Source organism: Perca fluviatilis, chromosome 10, assembly GCF_010015445.1.
Source record: "Perca fluviatilis chromosome 10, GENO_Pfluv_1.0, whole genome shotgun sequence".
NCBI classification, from domain to species: domain Eukaryota; kingdom Metazoa; phylum Chordata; class Actinopteri; order Perciformes; family Percidae; genus Perca; species Perca fluviatilis.
This window is the reverse complement of record NC_053121.1, coordinates 19306601-19318509: the sequence shown is the minus strand read 5'-3', so window position 1 is coordinate 19318509 and position 11909 is coordinate 19306601. Positions and strand designations below refer to the sequence as shown.

The window sequence follows — 11909 nt, the reverse complement described above, 5'->3', positions numbered from 1 at the left end:
TAAAATGGCAATATCAGATAAAACCATAGACTGTATATTAATGGACAGTGCATGTGTGACATCACCCGTTGGTTTGTGGAGATCTGTTATGAGTCGTCGAGTTTGCCGTTATGGGCGCAGCCATCCTGGTTGCGGATGTGACGATTTTAGACGAGAGGGAGGAGTGAGGGAGGAGCTGCTTACACTCTACGTTACGTTACACACTTTCACTGGCAATCACATCATAGCCTTTCTACAGAAACAGACCTCCTTTTGCAACCGCACGTGTCGCCCCCTGCTGGAATTCAGATAGAATGCAGGTTCAAGGCACTTCCGCATTTGCAGCACTTGGCCGAACCGGATGCGCTGTCCCTTAATATTAACAGTCTATGGATAAAACAGTGAAAAATAACAGCAGTACACACAAAACAAATGAAAAAGATTTTAAAAAAATGTACCAAAATAGAAAAGTAATTTTCTCTTTACAATGTTTAAGTGATCCTTCTAACCATTAAAATATGATTAGAAATAAGGCAGACCGGATGTGTTGCCTTCATCCTTTGGTTCCGTAGGGATGAAGAATCAAACATCTTCACAACTCTTGGAGGATTTCTTTTTCTGTGAAGAATGACAGAAAAAGAAAAAAAGATTCAAGCAACTGAAGAACTATCTAAAGCAGAGAGTTGGTTCAGACCGGGGTTCTGGGATACCTTTTTGTGGCTGGTGTCACTTGAGGGCGTTTGGAGGGTTAGTGTGGCCGAAGCATCTTGGACAGAAACTGCAGGGGTTTCTGGGACCTCGGCGGATTTCAACTTGCTTTTTTCTGACAGAATGACAAATTAAAAGGTGAATACAAACGTGCAAAAAAACAACTGCATTTTGTCATGATTAATGTGACTTATCTACTCACTTTTCTTCTTCTCTGTTGGAGGACTTGATGTCTCGGGGTCAGGTGGAGGTAGTGGTTCTGGGTTATTATTTTTCAATGATGAGTCCTTTTTCTTTTTCTTCTTCTTCACTTCAGTCACCTGCTCTGGCGTCTCGGATTCATTGGTCATTGTTGCATTTTCTTCAAATATCTGCTCTGACGTCTCCTCATTATGACCAGATTTGTGCTTTTTTTTCTTTTTCTTTTCTTCAACTGTCTGCTCTGAATTTTCTTCATCAGGTTTCTCCTTTTTCTTCTTCTTTGCTTTCTTTTCTTGAACTACCGGCTCTGAATTTTCTCCGTCTTCTACTACTGTTTGCTCTGAATGTTCCTCACTACCAGCTGTCCTTTTCTTCTTTGCTTTCTTTTCTTCTTCTTCTTTATTTTCCTCACTGTCAGTTTTCTCCTTTTTCTTCTTCTTGGCCTTCTTTTCTTGCACTGTCGGTTCGGAAATTTCCTCGTTCTCAACGTCCCCATTTTTGTTCCGCATGATTTCTTCTTCCGTCTTGCTCATTTCACTATCTCCCTTTGTTCCTTTTGCCTTTTTCTTCTCCTCTGCAGGTTTATCAGCAAACTCTTGCTCTGTGACTACAGTCTTCCTCTGCTCTTCACTGTCGTCTTTTCCATCTCCACCGGCCTCATTTGGATTCTCTTCCACCTTATCTTCAGTCATCTCCTTTTTCTTCTTCTTCTTCTTGGGCTCAGACGTCTCATCCGTTTTTTCTTCAATCTGGGTTACATCTTTTTTTCTTTTCTCTTTCTGTGGTGTCGGTTTTGACGAGGAGAGAGTGGATGCTGCTGGCCTGTCCTCTACAGTGTTGATGTTTTGCTCTTGGCTCGGGGGGGCAGACGAGGTCACAGGTGAACTCTTTTTTGGCCTGCTCCTCTTGGGTTTACTATTCTTTGTTGCCGTTTGTGTCGTGGCTTTCTCCTCCGCCATTTCATTCTTTCCAACTGTCCTGTTATTCTGTTGAACTGGAGTGTCGGTTTTGGCAGGAGGCTTAGCCCGCGGCTTCCTCACTCTCTTTTTAATGGCGGGCGGTGCAGACGAGTCCAGAGCATTGATGGTGTCCATCTTGGCCATGTCAGACTCTGTGGACAGAGTAAACACGGTGAAGGCATGGAACAAACATTGCTAGGTGGCACAAATGCTTAAAATAAAAAAAAAAAAAAAAGGGCAGCCACACGGCTACTGTACACAGCTCTGTTAGTATGACATCACTGTTTTCCCATGGTGGAGTCGTTCACGGGAGGGGTTCTTGTCTTTCTCCCTTTAAGTGAGAGGACCCAGATTTTCCTGTCTTTTTATTTCCCACCATGTCCTGCGTTAGTCAATCCCCTTAATGATGTCAACCTCGCCACCCTTCATTCGGTCTCGTTCAAATGTAAACAACAGAAATTACCTAGACTAGAGTATCTGGCTATCTGAACTGGGGGTCAGCCCTATGGTCCCACATTTCTAAGAACTATTTTTCACTGAAAATTAGGCCCTATGATCCCACATTTCTAAGATTTTTCTTAAAATTAGGCCTTATGTTAGGGTTACATTCCATCTGTAGTCCATTACTACTGGATAATAGGTTGGGTATATTTGGCTACCAAATTGGGAGAAAGGGGGATAAAATCTGATACAAATTTATGAAAAACTAAATGTGGGAACATAGGGCCTAATTTTGGAAAACAATCTTGGAACTGTTGGAACATAGGGACTAATTTTGAAAAAAACGTGGGAACATAGGGCTTGGGGAATGTAGAGCCTAATTTTCAGTGAAAAAAAACATAGGCACGCTCCCCTGAACTGTTTCAGTGCTTGGTCTTTGGAAATATTAGCAGTAACTTACAAACCCCAATTACAATGAAGTTGGGACATTGTGTAAATGTAAATAAAAACAGAATACAATGATTTGCAAATCCTTTTCAACCTATATTCAATTTAATACGCTACAAAGACAATATATTTAATGTTCAATCTGATCAACTTTGTCTTTTTTTGTGCAAATATTAACTCATTTGAATTTGCAACACGTTCCAAAAAAGCTGGGACAGGGGCATGTTTACCACTGTGTTACCTTTCCTTTTAACAACACTCAATAAGAATTTGGGAACTGAGGACACTAATTGTTGAAGAATTTAGTCTGTGGCACCTACCTGTCATCTGTAAGACCATTTTCTTCCATTTATCTACATCCAGACTGCTGTCAGAGTCTGAATCATCCCCTCCAGCGGCCACCAACTTGTCGTTTGTTTGGGTCTTTGATTTTTTCGCATTGATGACATTTTCTGCAGATTTACCTTCACTTTTTTTCCTTTTCGCTGGCACAGGCTAAAAAAGAAAAGAACAGACTAATTAGTAAAAAAGTTAAAGAACATGTTGAAGACCAGTTGTTAGACCAGTGGCTTAAATGTCACATTCAAAAAAACTTTACGGCTGAAAAAACAAAATAAGAAATCACCTTCTTTTTTTGTGTCTCTGCTTTGTTTGCAGGTTTGTCCTTCTTTTTCTTTAGAGTGGCTGTACATAAAAAGTTTGTAGAAAGGGTTAAAAAAGTATTGAAGTGCACAACCAGATTATCATTTCGTAGTTCTTCTGTGACTGGGGTAAACCTCGTAGCAACAGGAGGTGCTGTTAAAACTGCTGATGATGCAGCAGCAGCTGGAGCTTCCCGCTCAGAGGTGCTGCTGCGTTTCTTTCTTTGATTCACACAATCATTTAACTTCCTGTAATTTAAACTTGACTTAACCACTCAAATGTCAATGCAAGTTGAGGAACATTGAATAATAAACAGTAGATCAGAAGGTTTTTTGATAGAAGGAAAAACCCAAGTCATCCTGAAACAAGTTGGAGGCAAAGAAGGAATGAAACGGGGACTAGTCTGACAAATCAGACCTCTCAACAGCCCCCCACATCTCCGGTTTTGACAGGATTCAAAAATGAAAAAGCAATTCAATCTAATTATCAAACAATGCACAAAGAGTTGGACCATCTCCATGCTGTGTAAGGTTGAAGAAAGAAGCAGTCATACCCTTAACTGGAGTCCCTTTGGCTGACTCCAGCTGCTTTTTCTTTTTTGAGGCCCTGACGGGAATAGAAACAATACTTGGTACACATGTCATCACTACCAACAAAGTCAAATTGAGATGTTTGATTCCTGCAAAGAATTAAGAAATCATACTCACTTTAACCACGAACTGTAGATGTCCAATAATGTTGCAGATGTTTTTTTCTCCCCCTGCAGAAAAATAACATCTAAATATCAAACCATGCAATGATTAGGCAGTTTATTAGGTATACTATTTAATACCATTATACAGTCCTGATGTTGATAGCCTTACTAGCACGACAATATTTTTTCAACATTTCCACATGAATCAAATTCACAGATCTGTTTTTGACATGTTATAGCAGGAAAAGCACTTGATCACTGATCACATTATTGATGCCTCCATTCCAGCAATAATTGTTATGCAATGGAGCAAGTAATAATGATATTACTCAATCCTGTGTTTGACAAAAAAGGGTGTGGTTTTTTAAATTGCTCTGTGTTTACCAACTACAGTAAGGTTAGATTTAGCTGGCTGGGCCTTATGAACTAAAGGCAACTCGTATTATTAATTTCATCTTTTAAAATGTCCCAGATTAAGTTTGAACTGTACAGTACAACTATACACTTTCCATTCTTTTCTCTCTCACAATTTGAACTGCTGAAAAAAAACATGATGTGGGCAGCACTTAGGTCTGTCTACACATGTCATAATTACTGTGAAACCATTTTTAAGACCTAATCACCAGCAACATTACTAGGTCCTGACTGGCTGACAATAACAGCTCCTAAATGCACCCCCAAAAAAAAAACATGAATGCACATGAAACAAAAATACAGTGGGATGAACAGAAGACTAGCAGTTTGAAAACTGCAGTGTGGGAGTTAACTCTGAAAGAGTGTAGGAATGTAAGTAAGCACACTGTTACACTATATTTTAAGTAATGTTATACATTATCATAACAACGTCTGTGTGACGATAACTGGAGGATAGTTTCAGGGTTCTAAATTAGCACCGTTTACCAGCCAAATGCTGGTGAAATATGCAAGTGGCTGGTAGATTTGCTTCACTCACCAGCCAAAAAACCCAATGGTAATCTATTGAATGGCTGGTAATATTTGAACATTCATTAGCCATTTGGCTGGTAGACGAAAATGTTAATTTTGAAGCCTGGATAGTTTAACGCGTGACAAAATACTGTAGTAGCCTACCTAGACTGTAAAAAAGAAACTAAAGTCGTTGTACACTTAACAGGTTGTAACGGCAATTCAACTTTTCAAGTGAGTGATCACTGGAAGTGTTTCCATTTCATCACCGGAAACATTGATGCAAACTCCACCAGAGTACGTTACACAATGTGTGTGTGTGTGTGTGTGTGTGTGTGTGTGTGTGTGTGTGTGTGTGTGTGTGTGTGTGTGTGTGTGTGTGTGTGTGTGTGTGTGTGTGTGTGTGTGTGTGTGTGTGTGTGTGTGTGTGTGTGCGTGTTGTTGACCTGTAGGCTGTGCCTCTGTAGCTCATCTGCAGCTGAGTGGAAACCATGCTCCTTCAAATGGCGGTAGATTAGATGGGTCAGCTCGTGCTTTGATGCGTCCACTGACATGTTCGACACACGAAGACAAAATAAACACGCAAAAGTCACGACTAACTTAAAAGTATATTCATATTAAAACAAACTGTACACACACTGCAGAGTCACTGCTACTCCACTTACTGAAACAAGCATGTTAGCATGTTGAACTCTGAACTCAGGACGTGGTTCCTTTTGCCGCAGCAATGCACTGTGGGATATGTAGTTCTTCCGCGAAACAGCCCATATTAAACCAGGGCACAGGCTGTCAGAAGTCCATGCAAAATATTTATATTTCAAATAAAGCCCTCCTCTGCTAATACAAAATATCCCATTAAGTTATTATGTAGGGAAGTCTTTTCAGGGTCCTTTGTAGTTTCTGGTCAGATTCTTTTTTTGACTGTCTGGAAGATATGTGGCTTCACACCAAATGTTAAACATGTATTATTAGCTGATTTATGGGGAAATGCTAGGAGTGTGCACATAGCCTGTAGTCAACTTACACCAATTAAAAATCCAATATTGACTGTAGGCCTATGTGCTGTTGAACTGGTAACATATAATAGGATTAATACATCATTCCTTAATATTGACCTTGGATTTTGGGATTGTATGATCGATTATTATTTAAACGTCGGATTTGTATATTGTTAAAAAAAATTCATTCATTAGTGGGGCTTTTTTTTTTACCCATTAGGTTTAGCAAACATTGTTGTTCCAGTGGTTTTTGGAGAGGGATACTTGCATTGACTGCATAAGCACTTGCCTCCGGTAGCCTAATGACAAAGAATAGCCTCCTGCAGACTGGACTATAATCATTTTCCCTGCCTGATTTGGCTGGAGGGCGCATGGTCAGAACATTTGGCAGCAACCAGATTAAAATACTTGGCGAAGGTTGATTTAAAGAATTTAAGCGCTGACCCTTTTTCGTCAGGAACGAGCGCAGTTACGTCGGAAGAGCAGCACGAGCCGGTATTGCGGTGACTTTATTAGACAGAAACCCCAATTAATCTGTTCGATAGCCTAATAGATAATAATAACGCGAGAGTTTGCAAGTTGCCTCAAGACTGTAGTTGCAATTAACTGTCAAAGGTGGAGTGGATACGCGCATGACCCAACACACATTACTGTAATACTGTAGGCCGCCGAGATAATATCCGTATAAAAAGCGAAATAATCCCGAGGTAAGGAACCGAGGAGTGAACCAAAACCGACCGAGGTTTGGCGTTTCTGCTCATTTTCAAAGCAAATAGGTGAAACAACAGACTGATCAGTTGCATATTCTGTCTCAGGAAAGAAACTTGTTAACAGATGAGCGACTCCCTTTGGTGGTGGTTCCACATCATTGATAATATTGACATACTTGGCTCTAGTAAAAGTCTAGCAACTGATCTGATGGCTTGTTCTCATTTCCTTTAGATTTTGTTGTTCATTTAGTCTACTTGTTCTTGGAACTTTTAAAATACAAACTTACAGACACTTTGTCTTAGAATAAAATTAACTTCTGTCCTGGATGACAAAGATCCCCTAAAATCATAGTATAACAAAAACCTTGTCAAGTGACCAGTGGTGGAGGATGTATTCAAATTATATTCATTCAATAGCTTACTTAAATAAAACGGATTTTCAACAAATTAAAGCAACGTTGTCTGTAGTTGACTGCCTGTCCCTGTTAAAGGTGCATAACTGAACGGTGGCATTTAGCGAGCAAAGCAGGGCCTGATATCTCCAGCTGTGATGACTGTGTGCACACACAAAAAGGTGAGAAATAAAAGAGAGGACCAACATAGACCACTGGGTCGTACTTTGGGAAATAACACTGACATTATCCTGTAAGTCCTTAAACTGCCTCTTCTTGTCCCTTCTGGCTGCCATTTAAGTTGTTTTCTCTTGTGGTTCTAGGTTTCTTGACTCAGTTCTCTTCTCAAATCTCTTAATGTTGTAAAAACATCCTTCAACATCAGAACCAGACAATCCACAAGGTAAGTCAAACTGACAAATCAGACTAACTTTTCAAAGGCTGCCAGGAAGGTCGATCTTCTGTTGATCAGGTGTATTTGGATAAATGCATGTCTTTTTTTTTCCGCTGGTAAAGGTGTCTGGGCAGTGGATCTGAGAGAGCTGGTGGTGAGACCTTTGGTCAAACTGGAGGAGAGTATTGGGTAAGCAGAGGGTCAGCAGGAGCAAACAGCTGAAAGAGTCCCATTCATGGAGCAAAACCAGGAAAGGAAAGCAGTGTGTATTCCAAACTCAACATCAGTGCTCAGAGGGTCTCACCAAGCTTGACACACACACACACACACACACACACACACACACACACACACACACACACACACACACACACACACACACACACACACACACACACACACACACACACACACACACCATGGGTTTGGCAAAACGGTGTTGGTTATGAGGCTGACTCAGCTCCCATTCGTGTTGATGGGACAGACCACCAAGGATTTATGGAAGAATAACAATATGTAAAATGGGAAATGTAATATGTCCTTAGCCCACTTTTCTTCTAAATGTCATGATATATTAAACTAACAACTGATAGGTGTTACAGTAAATAGCATTTTAGAGAGTGAGGTAAAGTTATCTGAGATGCAGAGGAGACCAAATAACTTTACATCCTTGATCACAAGAAAAAAAGAAGCTGGACATTTCCCTCGGCTTTGATGACATGTCGCAGTAAAAATATTTGCACAGGTTACCCTTGTAAATGGCACTCTGTTTCACAGGAAATAAATCTACTTTACATTCCACATGTTTAGCAGCTCACGTCTGCGCTCACTCCGCAGGTAATTACCTACAACTATACCCGGTGAGACTTGTTATTCCTTTACTGTGCCACAGCCTGCCTTTTTGTAAGTAGAACACTTTAAGATGTATTAACATCTCGTTCTAAAAGATTATGACTGATTGCTTCATTAGTTAAAAAGCAAGAATCCTTTAAGGAAATTTCAAATACACCTACAAAAAGTTTCTAATTTTTTAAGTGTTAAAATAATAAAAGCCTTGTTATTGCTGTGTGCAAGATCTACCGTTCTCCTTATCTAAAGGTTACCACTATAAAGGTACGTGTAAGCTCAGCAGAGACTTCGAAGATGGAGCTCTCTCCAAATGGAACATTAAATATAATTCTGAATACATTCTATAATGTACATTTAAATTATGAATACTATAGTGCACAGCATCTATCTTTCTCCTTATCACACTTTTACTGACATGGCTCTTTTACAGTAATTATCTAATGTAATAGAGCTAGCTGTCATTATGTATCTGTCCGATTTGTTGCGTGATGCACCGCATGCTCTTCCGCTCTGCTCTGGAGCCTTGCGGTCTAAAACTAATTTAAAGTGATAACAACTAATTACTTAAAAAAAAAAATGAAATTATGAAACTCCCAAGTTTAAATTGATGTATATCAATATAGTTTAATACATTTTATCTATCCATTAAATAACCTGACACCTGCTTTACAGATGTCAGCTGACTCTGTGAAGTTTAACCTTAGTTTAAATATTGAGATGACCTTTCAGAGCCCTCAGAGGTCAGCTGAAAGAGAACTGTCCACAGTCTGAAGGTTGGGGGTTCAAATCCCACCTTTGCCATTTGTTTTTCTGTTTCAAAAAGGATTCTCTTATTGTGAAAAGCCTGTGCCTGAACTCATTAAAATGCCTCAGAGGAGGAAATCAGTCCCAACATTTTTCTGCCATCTTTTAGGATGAAGAGTAAACACATTTTATCAACTCACCAAACAGGAAGCGACTCATAACTCAGCTAAAACGTTTGGCCACGTTTTTGCAGTGCCACAAATACATACTGTCAGGTAGCCTATATTTTGAGAAACAAATGTCCACTAGAGGTGCCAAAGAGAAGAACTGTAATGTGTCTGAAATGGGTTGTACTTTTAATCAACATTATTTTTTTAATTTTTTTTATGACACAAATTACAAACTAATTTTAATTAGAAGTGGCTTATATTTTGTGCATGTACCACATATTGTCAGAAAACTTACTCAACTTTACTAATGATGGACTGCCACAACAGCAAAAAAAGTAAATAAAAAAAATAAAATCAAAGTTTATTTAGGTTTTCTCTCCAGAGGGATAACTCAGCCAATAAGGGCAAAAGAGCTGTTGCCCGGGCAACATCAGCCTGTACCTGTGCATGTCCCTTTCAGATGTCCATCCAGGTGGCTCTGCTAGAGGGACATAATGAAGTGTTGTGTCTGGCCTTCCTGCCCAGGTGCTGCTGCAGATCCACAAGAGCCAAATCAAACACACCTTCAGTCTGGGGCTGAGGCCAGCACTGGAGCCCTGGACTGCCTCACCTGTGAGGTCCCAACCTGGTACGGCATGATGTGTGGATGTTAAAATTGTCGCAGAGAAGAGACGTTATCTGAATACAACTGAGTGCTATTTATACGGATTGAAACAGAGCTTCATCTTTTTTTTCCAACATATACAAATGTTTTTTGCACTGCAGATCTACTGAAAGTTGTGGCTGTGGCTGTTGAAGGTGACATGGTAAACCACATCCACTGTTAGCGTGTGGCTTACCCACACCCACACCCAAATCTCGTAGACCATAACAACCAGATTAAGATTAGTTGTTACATTATTGTGCTGTTATTAGCATATATTTGTCATGTCTTTACAAAGGCAAAACAAGTAACTGCCTATTTGGTCCAAGTTGAATTAAGACCAGTGAAAACAACTTTTCTAATTAGCAGTGCAGTAACAAGCAAAAAACCAAGCCAGTAAATTGTAACTGCACACTGACTGCACTTTGTCACAGAGAAACTGCCAACTAGACAGCTTAAGCAGAGTGTGCTATACAGTATCAAGGGAAAGCTAGCTGGTGGTGCCACAGCTAAACTAAAACTACTGTGTAATTTGACATGCTGTTATAAGCCTGAATGAAGCCGAGGTCTTTGAAATTCAGTTTCTCATTCCACATAACTAAATGAAGCTGGAAATCCAACCATGATGGGAAAATCCAAAGAAAGGTTGTATCTGCATCCATGCATCTCCGTTTTTAAGTATTTTAGGGGTAAAATAATTAACCTTAAAAATCATTAAATTAAGGTATTACAAAGTTTCTATCTGTCATGCAGGCCAGCCAGAAAACATTAAACCTTTATCTCTCAACATCTGTGCTCCTGTAGTTACTGCTGTCTGCCTTTGTAGGGCAATATAATCATTGACTCTTGCCCTAAAATGACCGGATTTGATGAAGGGATGTTGAAAAATTATAACAGATGAAAAAAGAGATGTTGCTCAGACTCTCGAAACAAAGGTACTTTTGTAGTAGAGGGGCGACAAGCTGAATACACCCCTATTGAAGTGAAGGTTTTTGGCTCAAGGTTGGCGCACAGGAAGAAAGAAAACCTCCATCCACTCTCACTCAGATTAGAAAATTGGGCAAAGAGGGGGAGAAATGTGCAGGTTTACTGGCAGGGCTGCGTTGATTAGAAAGAGGGTAGTGTTCATGGCAAAGGGAAGCAGCTGTATTCAGTAACAGCCCCTCTTCCTTTAGCCAAAGCCAACATCTGGTGCCGACCGACACAGAGCAGCAGCAGCAGCACCCCCAGCCTCTGCTTCCCTTTCAACTCATTGTATTTTATGATTTCCCAGAAAAAGGCTTAGAACCTTGTCAGAAATTGGCGTACAAGTAAGGAGATGCTGTGAACGTGTATGTCTGTGTTTCTGTGTGTTTGTTGGAGTTGGTTAAAACTATTTCTTGGAGCTAATACACATATGAGTTTATACTGCTCTTGCGTTTTGTTCATTACGTCTAAACTCTTGATCTGACAACAGAAGAAAAGGTGAAAGTAGTTTGAAGTAATGAGCTCCTGTTTTATATATCCTCTTTCAATTAAGAAGTGGAAAAAAGGAAGCGTTGTTAAATTTACGATGTTCCACGACACTCTGTTCATATCCTCTAGAAGATGTTGGATAAATGAGGAGGGTATACTGCACAACTAACAAACACACCGCAGATGTTCACAGCACAATAAATGTAACTCAGAGTTTTCAAAGTAGCTTGATTTCAAAGTCACATCTATCTCCATTTACTGTAGTAAAGATATATTTTCCACTCAGAAGCTCACTTTGAAAACGTCCTTTTCGTATGTAGTCATTTAGGAAAGCAGGAGAGAGTGATCGAGGAGATGAAAAGACTAAACTAAGAGTCTGAGAATGCAATCTGCAGTTTAGACTTACATTTCCACTGAGTCACAAATGGGTCAACAACAACTCAACATGACTGGTTCATTAAAGGAGAGTGACCTTCTTCAGTGTGATTGCCCATTGTTTCTCTGATGTTTGGTGGGATTTTTGCGAAGACCTTCGGCTGTCCAAGCCATTCCCTCTAGG

The 11909-nt window shown here is 39.9% G+C and overlaps 1 protein-coding gene across 2 annotated transcripts; it reads right to left on the bottom strand.

Annotated features, from left to right (window-relative positions):
* Nucleotides 1-219: 219 nt before the first annotated feature.
* On the bottom strand, nucleotides 220-5760 carry tcof1 (treacle ribosome biogenesis factor 1). 2 transcript variants are annotated; one of them, XM_039812545.1, is made up of 9 exons: nucleotides 5661-5760; nucleotides 5442-5542; nucleotides 4085-4137; nucleotides 3931-3983; nucleotides 3361-3419; nucleotides 3056-3230; nucleotides 890-1999; nucleotides 690-802; nucleotides 220-597 (listed from the first exon to the last, which is right to left on the bottom strand). In XM_039812545.1, coding segments are annotated over exons 1-9 (1701 nt in total). In that variant the 5' UTR covers nucleotides 5662-5760; the 3' UTR covers nucleotides 220-561. The 2 variants fall into 2 exon arrangements, with proteins under 2 accessions (XP_039668479.1, XP_039668478.1); XM_039812544.1 differs by having other exon boundaries at nucleotides 5442-5702.
* Nucleotides 5761-11909: the final 6149 nt, after the last annotated feature.

Excerpts from the sequence above, each read along its gene's own strand:
- tcof1 (XM_039812544.1), bottom strand. The coding sequence starts at position 5,549 with ATGTCAGTGGACGCATCAAAGCACGAGCTGACCCATCTAATCTACCGC. Across the intron at positions 2,000-3,055 it reads AATGGTCTTACAGATGACAG|AGTCTGACATGGCCAAGATG; the intron begins GTAGGTGCCACA and ends CTCTGTCCACAG. Across the intron at positions 598-689 it reads GTGACACCAGCCACAAAAAG|AAAAAGAAATCCTCCAAGAG; the intron begins GTATCCCAGAAC and ends CATTCTTCACAG.